Genomic DNA, 14,771 nt, shown 5'->3' with positions numbered 1-14,771 from the left:
ATGGTTATTTTGGCTTATAATTCCAGAAGGAGAGTCTGTAATGGCCAGAAGGGCATAGCATGGCTGCAGGATCAAGAAGCTGGCTGATAACATCTTTATCTACACTCAGGAAAGCAGAGAGAAAATGGGGGAGGGGGAGAAAGAGGAGCAGGAAGTGGGGCAAAGCTATAAATTATCAAAGCCCCCCTCCAGTGATGCACTTCCTCCAGCATGGCTGTGTGTCCTAATGGTTTCATAACCTTCCCCAAAAGCACCATCAACTAGGGACCAAGTGTTCAAACACACGAGCCTACAGGGGACATTTGTCATTCAAATAACCACATCCACCCACCCATACACATGTGCGTCTCACACACGCGCACGCACATGCACACACACACACACACACACACACACACACACGCACGCACGCACGCACACGCGCACACACGCATACCCATAGCCAAGTGTGATGGCACACAGTTTTAATGCCAGCACTTAGCTGGCAGAGTCAGGCAGATCTCTCTGAATCCAGGCCAGCTTGCTCTGCACAGTGAGACCTTGTCTCAAGATAAGGAAAGAACAGAAGAAAAGCAGCAGCACAATTGTGCATTAAGCCAACAAAATATGTATTCTGGAAACGTGAGGATGGGTAGGTGAGGTGTGGCTTGCCAATTTAACATTTTTCCTTAAAAAACCAGCTTACCCATGAGGTTGGTATTTGACACAGTCTGATTTTTTTAGAGTCGTGTGTTTTTCTTGTTTGGTTACAGGCATGTACCACTCCTGTAACTAACTTTTGTATGTCGGAGATAAAAAAGAAATTACCCCTAAACCTTCCCTTATCAGAGCCAGAATGTTCTCCTCAGTTCCTAGAATTCAAGCATGAGACTTCCTGCCTCTCATTTGTTATTTAAAGAGAAGCAACTTCTTGCCAGGCTGGTACAAGGACTCAAGAGGGGAACGTGTGTGAGTTGCTTAGCACAGTCCGTGCCTGCCTCCAGCACACGGCTTTACAGGCTCATTGCTGCTACTGAGAAAGGCGGTGTGCTGGGCTGGCAGCCTCCCGTCAGCACTGGCGGTTTTATGGCCTTTCTCCTCCTGAGGGTAAGGACTGGAGATGAAGGACTCTCACCCCACAGACAGAACGACCATTTTTACTTCTTCACGGGTACTTTCAGCTTTTATTACTATTATTATTTGTTTTTTATTCTTCTTGGTTTTTTGAATATTATTATTTTTTAAAGATAAGTTTGTGTGTGTGTGTGTGTGTGTGTGTGTGTGTGTCTGTCTGTCTGTCTGTCTGTCTGTCTGTCTTGTCTTTGTGCCAGTGCCTATGCAGAGGTCAGAAGAGGGTGTCAGATCCTTGGAGTTGGAGTTATAAGGCAGTTTGTGAACCACTGAACGTGGATGCTAAAATCCAAACCTCTGTCCTCATGATAGGACTTGGCAAGTGCTCTGACCGCTGAACTGTCTCACACTGTAACCCAAGCTGGCCTATAACTCACACTACATAGCCCCGGTGGGTCTTGAATTCATGTTGATCCTCCTGCTTCAGCCTCCCAAGGGTCACTGATGTGTTTCTATTTTGTTGTTGTTGTTCTAGAGAAAAAGCAATCCATACAATCCTCCTGAAGTAAACTGAGACCAGAAGAGTCATCCTTGACCTCTGAAGAGAGACCAAGATTAGCAGGAGTTCAGAATGCTCCTCAGGGAGGAACAGAGCTTGGCTTATGCTTTGGTGGTAATTTGCTTGCTGACACCGAGGCTGTCTGCTGGTCAGAAGTGCCTCACCGAGAGTCTAGAGGATGCTGTCATCGACATCCAGTCTTCTCTTTCAAAAGGGATCCGAGGCAATGAGCCGGTACACACGCTAACTCAGGAAGACTGCATCGGAGCCTGCTGCTCCACACACGACATAGCAGGTCAGTGCACGGCCTGCTGGGGCCTGAGTGCTTTGTGACAAGGTAGCTGGAGGGTGTGGCTGGTTAGTTTATACCAGTGATTCTCACTGGAGCAGACAGACAAGTGACACAGTGACTGGGAATCGTCCCTGAGTACATTTACTCTCCCTTCCTAGAGTTGTATTAAGTTGCTGATAAGTGTGTCCATATATCCGTTAGATGGGTTCAGGGATGAAACTCAGGTCACCAGGCTTACACGGTAACCCCTTCACCAGATGACCCATCTTGCTGGTCCAGAAGGGAATCATTTAATCTGATACATTTATGTGACACAGAAGAACACATAGGCTCAAGGATTTAAATCAGCACCTTCAAACATCCCAGGCCTCAAATTGGCAAACTGAGAAGAGAAGTGTGTATTTAGAGCTGGCAGTGATTCAGCTTTGCTCATGACCCTATCTGAATTCTCTGTGCAAAACAGTGTTCACTTTGTTGAGTATGCCACGCTTTGCTAAGTGCTAGTTAGTACGGAGGACTGGAAAACCTCACAGTCAAGTTGCATGAAACAGCAATGGGCAAGACACTAAGCCAGGTGTCTGTTCTTGAACCTCTCTTTCTGTGAGGCCGTGGCATGAGGAATGTATACGTAGTCTTTGTCTCAGGTCCCTATTTTTTGGCGGTACTGTAATTGAGGACAAAATCCACGGCCTCATGGACATGTATGCTAGGTAAGTGCTCTCCCACTTAGGCTCTTTTCCACAGTCCTCTTTTTACTTAAAGAAAGGTTTATTTTTTATTTTATGAGTATGAGTGTGCTGTGGATGATTGACTGATAAATAAAATGCAGATTGGCCAGTAGCCAGGCAGGAAGTATAGGCGGGACAAAGAGAGAGGAGAAGTCTGGGAAGTGGAAGGCTGAGACAGAGAGACACTGCCAGCTGCCGTGATGAGGAACAGGATGTAAAATACCAATAACCCACGAGGCAAGGTATAGATGAATAGAAATGGGCTGAGTTTAAGTGTAAGGGCTAGACAGTGGTAGGCCTGAGCTAATGACTGAGTAGTTCAATTAATATGAGCTTCTGAGTGATTATTTTATAAGCACGTGTGGGGTCTGTGGGGCAGGACTGGAGAAAACTCCAGCTACATGAGTGTTTGCCTGAATGTGTGTATGTATGTGCACCATGTGTGTGCAGTGCCAGTAGAAGCCAGAAGAGGGTGTCAGACCCTCTGAAACTATTCCAGGTAAGCTGCCATTTGGGTGCTAGGAACCTTGGGTCCTCTGTGAAAGCAGCAAGTGCTCTGAACCACTGAGCCGTCTGTCTCTCCAGTCCCCTCTTTACTTTATAATTGAGGCATGGGCTCACTAAATTGTCAGGCTACCTTTGAACCCATCTGTAGTCCAGCCAGGCTTGCACTTGTCAGTCTCCTGACTCAGCCTCTGAGTAGCTGAGATTACATACAGGCTGTCCTGTCTTTTCAGTACAGAGCTCCTAAACACTTTGGATGTACAGAGTGACAGGAACAAGTCTCATTGTAAGTGCCTTTCAACTATAACTCACTTGTGCTAGTTGAGGCTACTTTAACAGGCCTACAGACTGGTCTAGATGCTGCTGGTCATCAGAAAGAGCAAACTCTGGTCAGAAGCTTGGAACATTCATCCCTGTGCCCTGGTCTCCAGGGAAGGGTGCACTGAACCAAAGGGTCAGTGACTTGAAGTGATTATGCCTACACAATGGAGCTGTCATATAGGTCCCTAAAGGATGAATTTTGGAGAGCTTCCAGGCAGGTGGGTGAATATATTTGTGTGGGAGGAGGGGAACATCCCCCACTTCCATGGGGACTGAAGCTTCTACAATCATGACCCTTCTAGACTCTTCCTTATGTACCCCTTCATCCAAATGTTCATTTCTATCCTTTATGTTTTATATGGGGAAGGCCCTGAGTTTGATAGCCAGCACACATGCAAAAACAATTTATGGCCTTCATCTTACAATGTAATTGTAAATATAACTATTCTTTGAGTTCTATGAATCATACTAGCAGATTATCAAATGGGAGGGACAGGGTTGCGGCAACCTCTGAATTTGTAGTCAAGTCACAGAGTTAGGTAACCTGAGAGCTGACACTTGCCACTGGCTTCTGGGAGGACAGCAGGCTTGCAGCAGAGAACCCTTAAGCCTACGGAGTCTGGTGCTAACCCCAGCTGGTTAGATTCAGAAATAGGTTGACTTGTAAGATACCCAGTTATTGGCAAGGGTTTGGAGAGATGGTGTGGAAAGAGAGCCTATACTAGATATCCATAGGAAGTAACCCTTTGATGACCTCCAATTGAGCAGTATGCTTTCTGGTGCTGTAGTTACTAAAAAGTAGAGTGATTTGACTTAAATTTCTACCTTTTTTAAATACATAAATATTGATGTAGAAGCTTCACTAGCTCAGAGGTTAAAGCAATGATCTTACAAACGTTGAGATAAACATTTATCTGAAGTAGAGGTGGAGGCAAGCATTTCATACCTGAAATCCCAGCCCTCAGAATCATGAGTTCCATACCACCCTGGATGTGCCTAGACGGATGCCTCTGGCCCCAAGGGCTCACCCGGTCTTTCTTCCCTCTGTCTGTTTACATCAGTTATTTTGTCATAGTAGTAGGCTCTTGGATAAAGTGCTAGGTCCAGAAAAAAATCAAATCACAGGCAAAATTTTGTGTCCTTTGTGTTGATGTTCATTTTCCTAGTCTACGGCCATCATCAAATTATCAAAGGACTTTAAAGCTGTAGTTTTTATTTTAACGCCTGAATAAATGAGAGGAAAGAACACCACAGGAAGGGTCACACAATCAACCAACCTAGGCTCATAGGGGTTTGCAGAGACTGAACCAACAACCAGGGAGCCTGCATGGGACTGACCTAGGCCCTCTGCATATATGTGACAGTTGTGTAGCTTGGTCTTCTTATAGGACTCCTAACAGTGGGAACAGGAGCTGTCTTCAACTCTTATTGGCTTTGGGGACCCTCCTTCTCATACTGGGTCACCTTACCCAGCCTTAATATGTGGGGAGGTGCTTAGTCTTACTGCAGCTTGATATGCCATGGTTTGGTTTTGGTTTTGTGAGACAGGTTTATCTGTGTAACAGAGTCCTGGAACTCACTCTGTAGACCAGGCTGGCCTCGAACTCACAGAGATCCGCCTGCCTCTGCCTCCCAAGTGCTGGGATTAAAGGCGTGTGCCACCATGCTCAGCTCAATATGCCATGTTTTATTGATATTCATGGGAAACGTGCCCTTTCCTGGATGGAGATGGTAGAGGAAGAGATTCGGGGAGGGATGGGAGAGAGAGAGGGGAGGATGGGGGGGCTGCAGCTGGGATGTAAAATAAATAGATAAGTATGAATGAATGAATGAATGAATGAATGAATGAATGAATGAATGAATGAAAAAGAACAAAATCTGTGAACTAAGCTCCATTAGGTGGCAAAGCTGTATGAGTACTTTCACTGTAAAATAAGGTATGAAACTGTTAGTTCTTAGAATTGAGGACAAATGCCTGGTTTTCTGTGTTGCAGGAAACACCCACACATCCAGCATTAAGTCCTCACAGATAATATTTATATTTCACATAAATTGTTTTATTGGTTTGTTTTTGAGACAGTGTTTCACTGTATAGACTAGACTGCCCTTGAACTTGGAATGATCCCTTTGTCTCTGCCTCCTGAATACTGTGATTATGGGATGTACAGCTATGCGCAGCTTTTGATTGGGGCAGGGTGTCATGTAGCTCAGGCTAGCCTCAAACTCATTGTGTAGCTGTGGATGACCTTGAACTCTTGACCCTCCTGCCTTGGCCTCTTATGTGCTAAGATTTCAGACCTGTGCTGCCGCCAGCTAGCATTCTCCCTTCCACACTTTCGTTCTTCCTTATCCAGGTTCCCAGTCTAAGGGACAATCCACCCACAGTCAAGGCTGGTCTTCCCCTCTAAGTTAATCCTTTCTGGAAATAGGCTCGGGACACACCCAGGAGCGTGCTTCACTAACTCCTAGGTGCATCTCAAACCTATCAAGGTGACGGTGACATTAACTGTCACCAATGCCACTGTGAGTCACATTGCTGGAAAAGAAAAGGCGGGGCTGCCTCGGGTTGAGGGAGGGAGGGGAGGAAGAAGCAGTAGAGTCCTGGCAAGGGCTAACTCTTCTTTCCTGTCTACAGACTTTGGTACTTTGAGATAAGATCCTTTATAGACTGGCCTCAAACTCACTCTGTACTGCATGAGGACTTGAACTCTTGCTTCTCCAGCCTCTATCTCCTGAGTGCTGACATTATAGGTCTATACAACCACACCTAGTTAAACCATGGCATTTGGGGGGAGGGCAGGGTGTTTTTCAGATTTATTTTTATTTTATGCGTATGTGTGTTTTTCCTACATATATGTTTATCTTGTGTATGCTGGGATACAAATGATCACTCTAGCCTCTAAAAGCTATTTTAACAAATGGAAGATTTAGCTCTAGAGAACTAAACATGCTGCTAAAAAATTGGTTTGGGAAGATAAAGAGATGGCTCAGTGGTTCAGAGCACTGGCTGCTCTTCCAAAGAGTCCAGGTTTGAATCGCAGCATCCATATGGTGCTCATAACCATTTGTAACTCCAATTCTGGAAGATCTGATGCCCTCTTCTGGCTTCTGCAAGCACTGTATGCACATGGTACACATATGTGAAGGTGAGACACACATACACATAAAATGGATAATAATAAAATTTTAAATAAAAAAAATGGTTTTTCCAAGATTACCTTAACTTGGGTTTATAAACCAAATCAGTGTCCTTTGAAGTTGCTTTATATCACTCAACTAAGAAAAAGGAAATGGTCTGAGGGGTCAGCAAAGTGAACAGAGTACCTTGGAGTAAGTAAAGCCCCTCCAGCTCTCCCTCCTCTCGAAAGTTCTATTTTGAAACCATGCTTGCAAATCTTTCATTGCAGGGGACAAACCATGTAATCTGATGATCTTCGACACCCGGAAGCCAGCCAGCCAGCCCAACTGCTACCTGTTTTTCTGTCCCAGTGAGGAAGCCTGTCCACTGAAGCCAGCAAAGGGACTTATGAGCTACAGGCTCATCAGAGGTAATGGAGGCATTGTCCTCTTTCTTTTGTGACTGAGCTATTTAAAGCTCCAGTTTCTGTGGAAGATTCCCTGTAAGAGTCTAAGTACCAAAAGAGTTCATAAATATTTCATGATTTGAAATTCATTAAACAAAAATATATTTTCCTACAATAGCATCTGGCAGTATTTTTTTAATTTTGTTTTACCTTCATATTATTAAAAGTACACAGGTTTGTTATGAAACCTTTTCTTTTTTAAAAAAGACAAAGTCTCCTATGTAGCCCAGGCTAGCCTAAGAGAGAACTGTTGGTTGTTAATACTCTATTTTTCCATTTATTAAATAAATAACAAATGTTATGTGGCATTTCCTGTGCATCGGCACACTTGTTATACTCCAGGGATGATGCACTGAACATGACACCACGGTTCTTAGTTCTGAAACTGACTTTTGGGGACAGAGATAATAACCATAATGCATGCCCAAGAAGAATGTTCAGAGTTGAGATTACCTGACAGAATCATCACCAAGGGACCCCCCTAAATGAGGTGATCACTGAGGAGGTAACCCCTAGATTGAGATTGAAAAGCCAGGAGCCAGATATGAGAAGATGGGGAAGATCTTCCAGGACAATGATGATCCTCAGGCAGAATGGATTTGGAATGTTTGAAGGCCAGTCATTCATTCCGATACCCTAGAGGCAAAGTAAGCTGTATAGAGTATGGAGAGGGGAGAGGTGGAGAGACCAGACCACACATGCATTTGTCATCCAGAGGAGGTAGGTCTTATTCTAGGTGTGTAGGGAAAGCTGTGGGAAGTCTTTAAGTAGGCATGTTCCATGGTGTCTTTTTAAAAAATTACTATGTGAGAGAGAAAGAGAGAGAGAGAGAGAGAGAGAGAGAGAGAGAGAGAGAGAGAGAGAGAGAGAGAGAGAGAGAGAATGTGCTTGTACACGCATAGCATGGCATGCATGGAGGTCAGCAAGAGGCCTGTGGACTTAGTCTTCCCTGTCCACCTTTGTGTGTGCATTCTGGGTGTCTTACTCAGGTCTCAGATTGCCAGGCTTATGCAGTAAGTGCCTCCACCCTCTGAGCCATCTTGTCTGCCCAAATGATTTTTTTTGCTTTTGTTTTTTTAACGATTTATTCATTTTTATTTTATATGCATTGGTATTTTACCTGCATGTATGTCTGTGTGAGAGTGTCGGATCCCCTGGAAGTAGAGTTACAGGCAGTGGGGAAATGGAAAGACTGGTTGATGGGAAGTCAGATGTGGGCAGAAGATGGTCCAGGGAGACAGTAAAGGAGACGGAGAGAGGTGAGGTTGGTAGGACTTGCTGGTGGCCAGGGAAATGAACACAGGAAGGCTGGATACTAGTTTTTGAATTGAACATCGAGATGGGTGAGCCGGGGGAGTTTGGGGAGAGCAGTTTGAGAGTCAGGAGGTAGAGTAGAATGAAGGGTTCTCTCCTGCTTGCTAAGTTGGGGTGTTTGTGGAATGAACTACTTGGGGCACCTGGGTGTTGACTGCTCCGTTTCCCGAGTTGGGGGTTGCCTGAATTTTGTTCCAGACCCAGGGAAACCCAACCTGCCAAACATTTCCTTAAACAGTTGCAAAAAGCACAGATTGTTTTAATGATCTGCTTATGGTGACATAAGTTACAATTGAAGATTAAGTCTTCTCATTTTCAAATTACTTCTGTAGAGTTGTTATTGCTTTTAGAATGTGTAAAAGAAGAAATACAAGATAAAGATGCTGGCCAATGGAGGCAAGAGGGGAGGGAAGTGGGCTACCTCCGTAGGATGCTTTTAAGGATGAGTACCCAGGAGGAGGAACTGGAATCAAGCTGTCTGGTGGTAGCCACCAGGGGGCATAATGAACACAGAGCAGGTGGAAGGACGTTTCCTGGCAGTGACACCAGAGCCTGGACACATGCAGAGGACTGTTTATTCCAACAGGATGTATACAAGTTATGTTCTTAATTCTATTTATAAATATGCCCGTGTTCATGGGCTGAGTTATTCCATTGATCATAAATTATTCTGTTTGAACTGAACTGAAACATAAATATCTGTTTGGTGGTTTGTTTCTGAAGGAACTTTTATTTCCTGTGACCAACTGACTAATATTTACAGACTGACACTTTGAAAGCTCACAGTGGATTCTGCTCAGTCTATGAAAATACTGCAGCTTAACATCAATGTGTCTTTAATAGTTTTGTAATATATCTTTTCTACTGAGGACTGTAAGAATGGGTGGGTTTCAGAAACCCAATAAATTGGAAATCTGTTTGCTTAGCTGGATTCTAAGAAATAGTCCCTCATTTTTTTTACTCAGTGAAATCCCTTGAAAAATAAAACTCTTAGAAGAGGTGAAGGCCCAGGGCTGTTTCCCAGCTCCCGTGGCTTATGTCCACAAAGAGAAGCCCCGCCCAGGGCAAACAGCAGTGGGCGAGGTAAGAGGAGCAGGTGTGGAGGATTCTGTGTGGTTCTAGGCTCTTTGCCAACCCATGCGTCTTATCAAATGGGACCAGTGCTGCCTTTTCATTATAGCTGAGCGCACATGCTTGAGAAAGCAAACAGCTGTCCTGGTCATTCTTGTCAGTGGACGCATCTAACGTCTAATGTCACACAGACTGCAGGTCGGTTAGCTAAATGGTCTTGAGTTTGTTTGGTTTTTTTTCTCTCTCTTCCTTGCTCTCTTTTTACTTTAGACTATTATTTAAAGTTTTTAATATAACATTTATTTATTTGTTTATTTTGCGTGTGTGTGTGTGTGTGTGTGTGTGTGTGTGTGTGTGTGTGTGTGTAGGTCAGAGGACAGCTTGTGAGAGTTGATTCTCTCCTGCCACGTAGGTCCAGGGGACTGACTGAACTCAGGCTTTTCAGGTTTGGCAGCCCAGCTGAGCCATCTAACTGACTTTTTTTTTTTTTAATCTTTAAAATGGAACATGCTGAGGTGTGTTTTGTTTGCTTGTTTTGTGTGTGTGATCATGAGGATCCATCTTGGGGGCTCATGCATACTATAAACTACACTTCCAACCCCTGGGTCATCATTTATATTAAATACCTAACGCTACAGATAGTGGTGCTATGAATGTGATGACATCACCTGTAGTAATGTATTAAAAAAAGAATAAACAAGGATGAAATTTAAAGAGGGAGCGATCTGCCTGTGCTGTTGGAGGAAAAGGTAAGCTCAAGCACCCGGATTCTCAAGTGCCATAGTGAAGTATTTTGAGACAGAGTCTCATGTAAACCAGGCTCGCTTGCCATGAGCTCACTATGCAGCTGAGGATGACTGCAAACTCCTGACTCTTCTACCTCCTGTGTGCTGGGATTATGGGCATCGCCACCACACCCAGCTTCTGCTTCTGTCTTAGAGGAGAGTACAGTAGCCCATGGCACGTGTCAAGCAGCTTTTCTGTCTAGTGTCAGACAGTACTTAGGTTTTGGAGGCCTGTGTTTGAGGTCCTCTGGCCATGTGCGACCAGTTGTATCTGTTCACCACTGACCTTACAGTGTAAAAGCTGCCACAGGGAATCTATAAATAAATGAACATTCTGGACACCAGTAAAACTTGGCTGAAGAGCACTAAAATTCAAATAGTGTATGGTTTTTCACATGTCAAAAATTCTTTTGGTTATTTTCAGCCATTTGAAAATGTAAACTTCATTCACAGTTATTTTCAGCCATTTGAAAATGTAAACTTCATTCACAGTTATTTTCAGCCATTTGAAAATGTAAACTTCATTCACAGCTTGCAAACCACAGAAAGGTGGGTGGCGGGCGGGCGGGAAACCCTGTCCTACAGGAATCAAGTGGTGGCTTGAAAGGCTCATGTAGTCTAGTGGGGTGATACATGCCTGTAATTCCAACAGGGTGGAGGCAGGAGGATCAGGAGCTCAAGATGAGCCTTGACTGTGTATCAGATTCAAGAAGAGCCTGAGCTATGCGAGACAGTCTCAAAAAAAAAAAAAAATCAAGTAGGGCCAGCAAGATGGCTCGGTGGGTAAAGGCATTTGATGCCAGGCATGATGACCTGAGTTTGGTCCCCAGGACCCACATGATAGGAGAGAACCAGCTTCTACAAGTTTTCCTCTGACCTCCACACACATATGCTGGGGCATGTGTGCCACCCTCCCCCACCCCAATAAATAAATGCTTAAAATATAATTTTAAAAAAACTAAAATAAATAATAAAGAACCATGGGAAAGTGTGAGGATTAGTGAGCACTCTCAAGATATCACACCTCTGCAGTTGTTTCTGGATCTGCTAGGGGGAGATGACAGGTCTATTTTGGAGACCAACATGGAGGGGCCCTGAAGAAGAAAGGGGGAGAGGAGGCTGCTGCCGCCGGTGCTTCCTGAAGTTCTTTCTGTCCTGGTTCTCGTTAGTGTCTGAGTCAGAGTCTCATATACCCCCTGGTGGCCTTGACCTCTGTATGTAGCAGCAGAGAATGGCCTTGGACACCTGATCCTCCTGCCTTCACCACCTGGGTGCTGGGGTTATAGGTGTGTTCCACTGTGCCTAGTTTATGGCATGCCTGGGGTTGAGCCCAGGGCTTCGCACATGCTGGGCAAGTGCCTTACCAACCCAGCTACGTTCCCGGCCCCAACCTGCAGCTCTGATACTATCAAAATAGCCAAGAAGCAGAGTTAACACTGAGCAGTTGAAATTACCCCTCACTGCACTTGATTGCCTTGACAAGCTTTTCCAGTTTGGACTGTGATAAGTAGCTGTGTGGCTCAGAGCAAAACCCTGAGTGTTCTCTGGCAGTCAAATCCCCACCTTAGGAGTGGGTCTGAATAGCCCTGCTCTGCCTATCCAGTGCGGGCATTATGTTTCAAACATCATACTCATAACCTAAGGCATTCTCTCTACAATTCCAAGCTTTGAGAGTACGAATCAAGTCTCTTGAGTGACCTCCCTCTTCTGATAACACTGGAGAGCCATCCACCCCTGAGTTGACTCGGGAAATGTTATCTGCCTTGCGCTAGTCCTCTGGCTCAGTGTTCTTTAAGGAGTCCAGACCCTCCAAGCCTGCTCCTCCCCCTTTCTGTCAAATCCTCAGCACTGTGAAAGGCCAGCTTCTGCTTCCCATGACTCCTCATTTCCCCAAGGTTTCTACTACTCTTTCTCACCTGTCCCATGCCCAGGCTGGAACATCTGTCCCGTGATTACCTGTCTCATTGGCAGTTGACAAGTCTGCAGGAATGCCTGTCTCACATCAGCATTTCCCCTGCCAGTCCCCTCCTGCTCAGGCCACCCCGGCCCCACCATGCCCTGCCTCTGCCCTCAGCCGACTTTATCCTCCTAAACCTCTTGCCTTCTGCACCATGCTTCTCTCAGCCTCCTTGCTGCTCCCACTTACGCCTCAGTCAGCTTGATGCGCCCCACCCCCACTTTCTCTTCTGTGCCAAGCTAGAAATAAACCACACTGCGAGGTGGAGAGACACTGTTGTGCTATTTTGCAATTTGTGTTTTTCTGTTTGATACATGCTTTGATGAAATATCAAGTATCTAAGGCTGGGGATGTAGCTCAGTAGTACAGTGCATGCTTAATGTGTACAAGATGGTCCTGTGTTCATTTCCAGCATGCATGTACAAGTGTATACACACACACACACACACACACACACACACACACAGATAGGACAGAGAGACAGAGAAATAAGTTGTCAGTTCATCTTAATTTGCCTTCTGTTGCTGTGATAAAACACTGACCAAAAGCAATTTGGGGAGGAAAGGGTTTATTTGGCTTATACATCCTGATCACAGTTCATCATCGAGGGAAACCAAAGCAGGAGCCTGGAGGTGGGAGCTGATGCACAGATCATGGAGGGGTGCTGCTTACTGACTTGCTCTCAGCCTGCTTTCTTATACAACCTAGGACTGCCAGCCCAGGGATGGTGCCACCCACAGGGGGCCAGGCCTGCCCACGTCAGTCATTAAACCAAGAAAATGCCTTGACAGACTAGCCTACAGCTGATCTGATGGAGGAGGCATTTTCTCAATTGAGGTCCCCTCTTCCCACATGACTCTGTTTTCTGTACGTTGACAAAACACCACCAAACAACCGACCAGCACAGGCATCAAGTATCAGCAGTGGGGGACATGGTGACATCTGTATTTTACATGTATCTTAGCGTGGACGTTTTAACTCTCCTTTTGTTTCCTTCATACTTCCAGATTTTCCATTGACCAGAGTCACTTCACCACTCCAAAAGTTAACTCCAGAAGACTCCCCCTTACTTGGCCCTACCTCTTCAGCACTCTCTCCCCGGGCTTCTCCTCCCGTGGGTTACCCAAAGCCCACCAGCCTGCTTTGGAGAGACATATCTTCTCAGAGGTCCCCTGCCTCAGCTCACTCACAGAAGAAACTAATCAAGATTGATGAAGCGAGCCCACAGCTCCCTGTTTATAAAGACAAAGGCCATTCCCAGAGTTTGCAGCTATCCTCAGAACTAAAAATGGCTCCTCCGCTCCCTGAAGACGCGACTGCCCCAGCCCCATCTGCCACAGTCTCTGCTGCCTCTCTCCATGATGTCTCTGCCACTCTGAAGGCTGCACTTCTGTTGGCCCCCGCCTCAGCGGCACCTGTGACTTTAAAGCAGAGGGTGGCCACCACAGCTCCACCTGTAACCACCGAGACCTGGCAGCCCCCCGCAGCCCCTGTGTCTACAAGTGTTACCCACCAGGCAGCTCCGACTACTGTCTTTCAGGCACAGACGGACTCGAAAGGCATCTTAGAAACAGAGCCCTTTCGAGGAGGCTCCAAGCTAACCTCAGACGTGGAGCATGGGAAGAGCTCTGCGGTCCTTTCTTTGACAACCTCAGAGTCTTCTGATAAAAGCAAGACTGTTTCCTGGGAGAAGGGGAGGGTCAGTGTAGGTGGTTCATCACTGAGTGGAGTTCCAAAAAGCCAGCATGGCCTTTCATTTGAGAAGTGGCTTCTCATTGGGACCCTGCTCTTTGGTGTTCTGTTCCTGGTAATAGGCCTCGTCCTCTTGGGTAGGATGCTGGCAGAATCCCTCCGTAGAAAACGCTACTCAAGACTTGACTACTTGATCAATGGGATCTATGTTGACATTTAAAGACACAATGGGCATCTCTTAGTTCATGTAAGAACTCATTGCCAAATGCACCTGTCTTCCTTCAGCCCAGCCCATCTTAGTGGGAACTATAGCTTGAAGGATGCCTACACTACTTTTCTTCTTTTTCTTTCCATTTTTGGGACAGGCTCAGGTAGCTCAGGCTGGTCTTGAACCCCTGTTTTTCCTGCCTTTTCCCCCCAACCCCCAGTTCTGGGGTTACAGGTTTTCACTACCATGTCTGAATTTTTAATTAAAAATTGTTTTTGAATTCTTTTGCAGCACTAGAGGTCAAATTCAGGGCCTTCTGCATGCTAGGCAAGTGCTCTACTCCTGGGCCACATCCCCAGCCCAACCACTTCCTTTTTGTGTGCTTGGCTTTTGGGGTTTTGTTTTTAAGAGGAGAAAGGATAAAAGAAACTAAGTTATTTGAGTGACCTGTATGTAAAATAGTAGCTGAGAATAATTCCTAGCTAAAATATTAAGTATACTTGAGTATAAACTAGAAACCTGCATCTAAACATAAGTTTAGGCCATCCGAGTTTCAGTTCGTTACTATTTCTCATTCCAGATAATGACAACTGTTTGATACTAGTTTTAATGGATTCTCTTTCCTTTTTTATATGAATTCCAATAAAACTCATTCCAGATGTATTTTCCCCCAATTAAATATTTGAATAAATCTCTTGTTACTCAG

General features: G+C 45.3%; 1 protein-coding gene across 2 annotated transcripts in view; it reads left to right on the top strand.

Annotated features, from left to right (window-relative positions):
• The window catches only part of Mansc1 (MANSC domain containing 1), a 26,171-nt gene extending 11,400 nt beyond the window's left edge, over positions 1-14,771 (top strand). Inside the window, exons 1-4 of one of the 2 annotated variants that reach the window (XM_042274189.2) lie at positions 925-1,150; positions 1,586-1,904; positions 6,862-7,002; positions 13,173-14,771. In XM_042274189.2, the coding sequence (XP_042130123.1) occupies positions 1,682-1,904; positions 6,862-7,002; positions 13,173-14,077 (1,269 nt within the window). In that variant the 5' untranslated portion in view covers positions 925-1,150; positions 1,586-1,681 and the 3' untranslated portion in view covers positions 14,078-14,771. Of the gene's footprint in view, positions 1-924; positions 1,151-1,585; positions 1,905-6,861; positions 7,003-13,172 lie in introns of those variants that run through there. The other variant, XM_006976541.4, reaches the window with a different exon arrangement.

Source organism: Peromyscus maniculatus, chromosome 3 (genome assembly GCF_049852395.1).
Source record: "Peromyscus maniculatus bairdii isolate BWxNUB_F1_BW_parent chromosome 3, HU_Pman_BW_mat_3.1, whole genome shotgun sequence".
Taxonomy (NCBI): Eukaryota; Metazoa; Chordata; class Mammalia; order Rodentia; family Cricetidae; genus Peromyscus; species Peromyscus maniculatus.
Note: the sequence above shows the minus strand (reverse complement) of the source record. Positions and strands in the feature narration are given on the sequence as shown.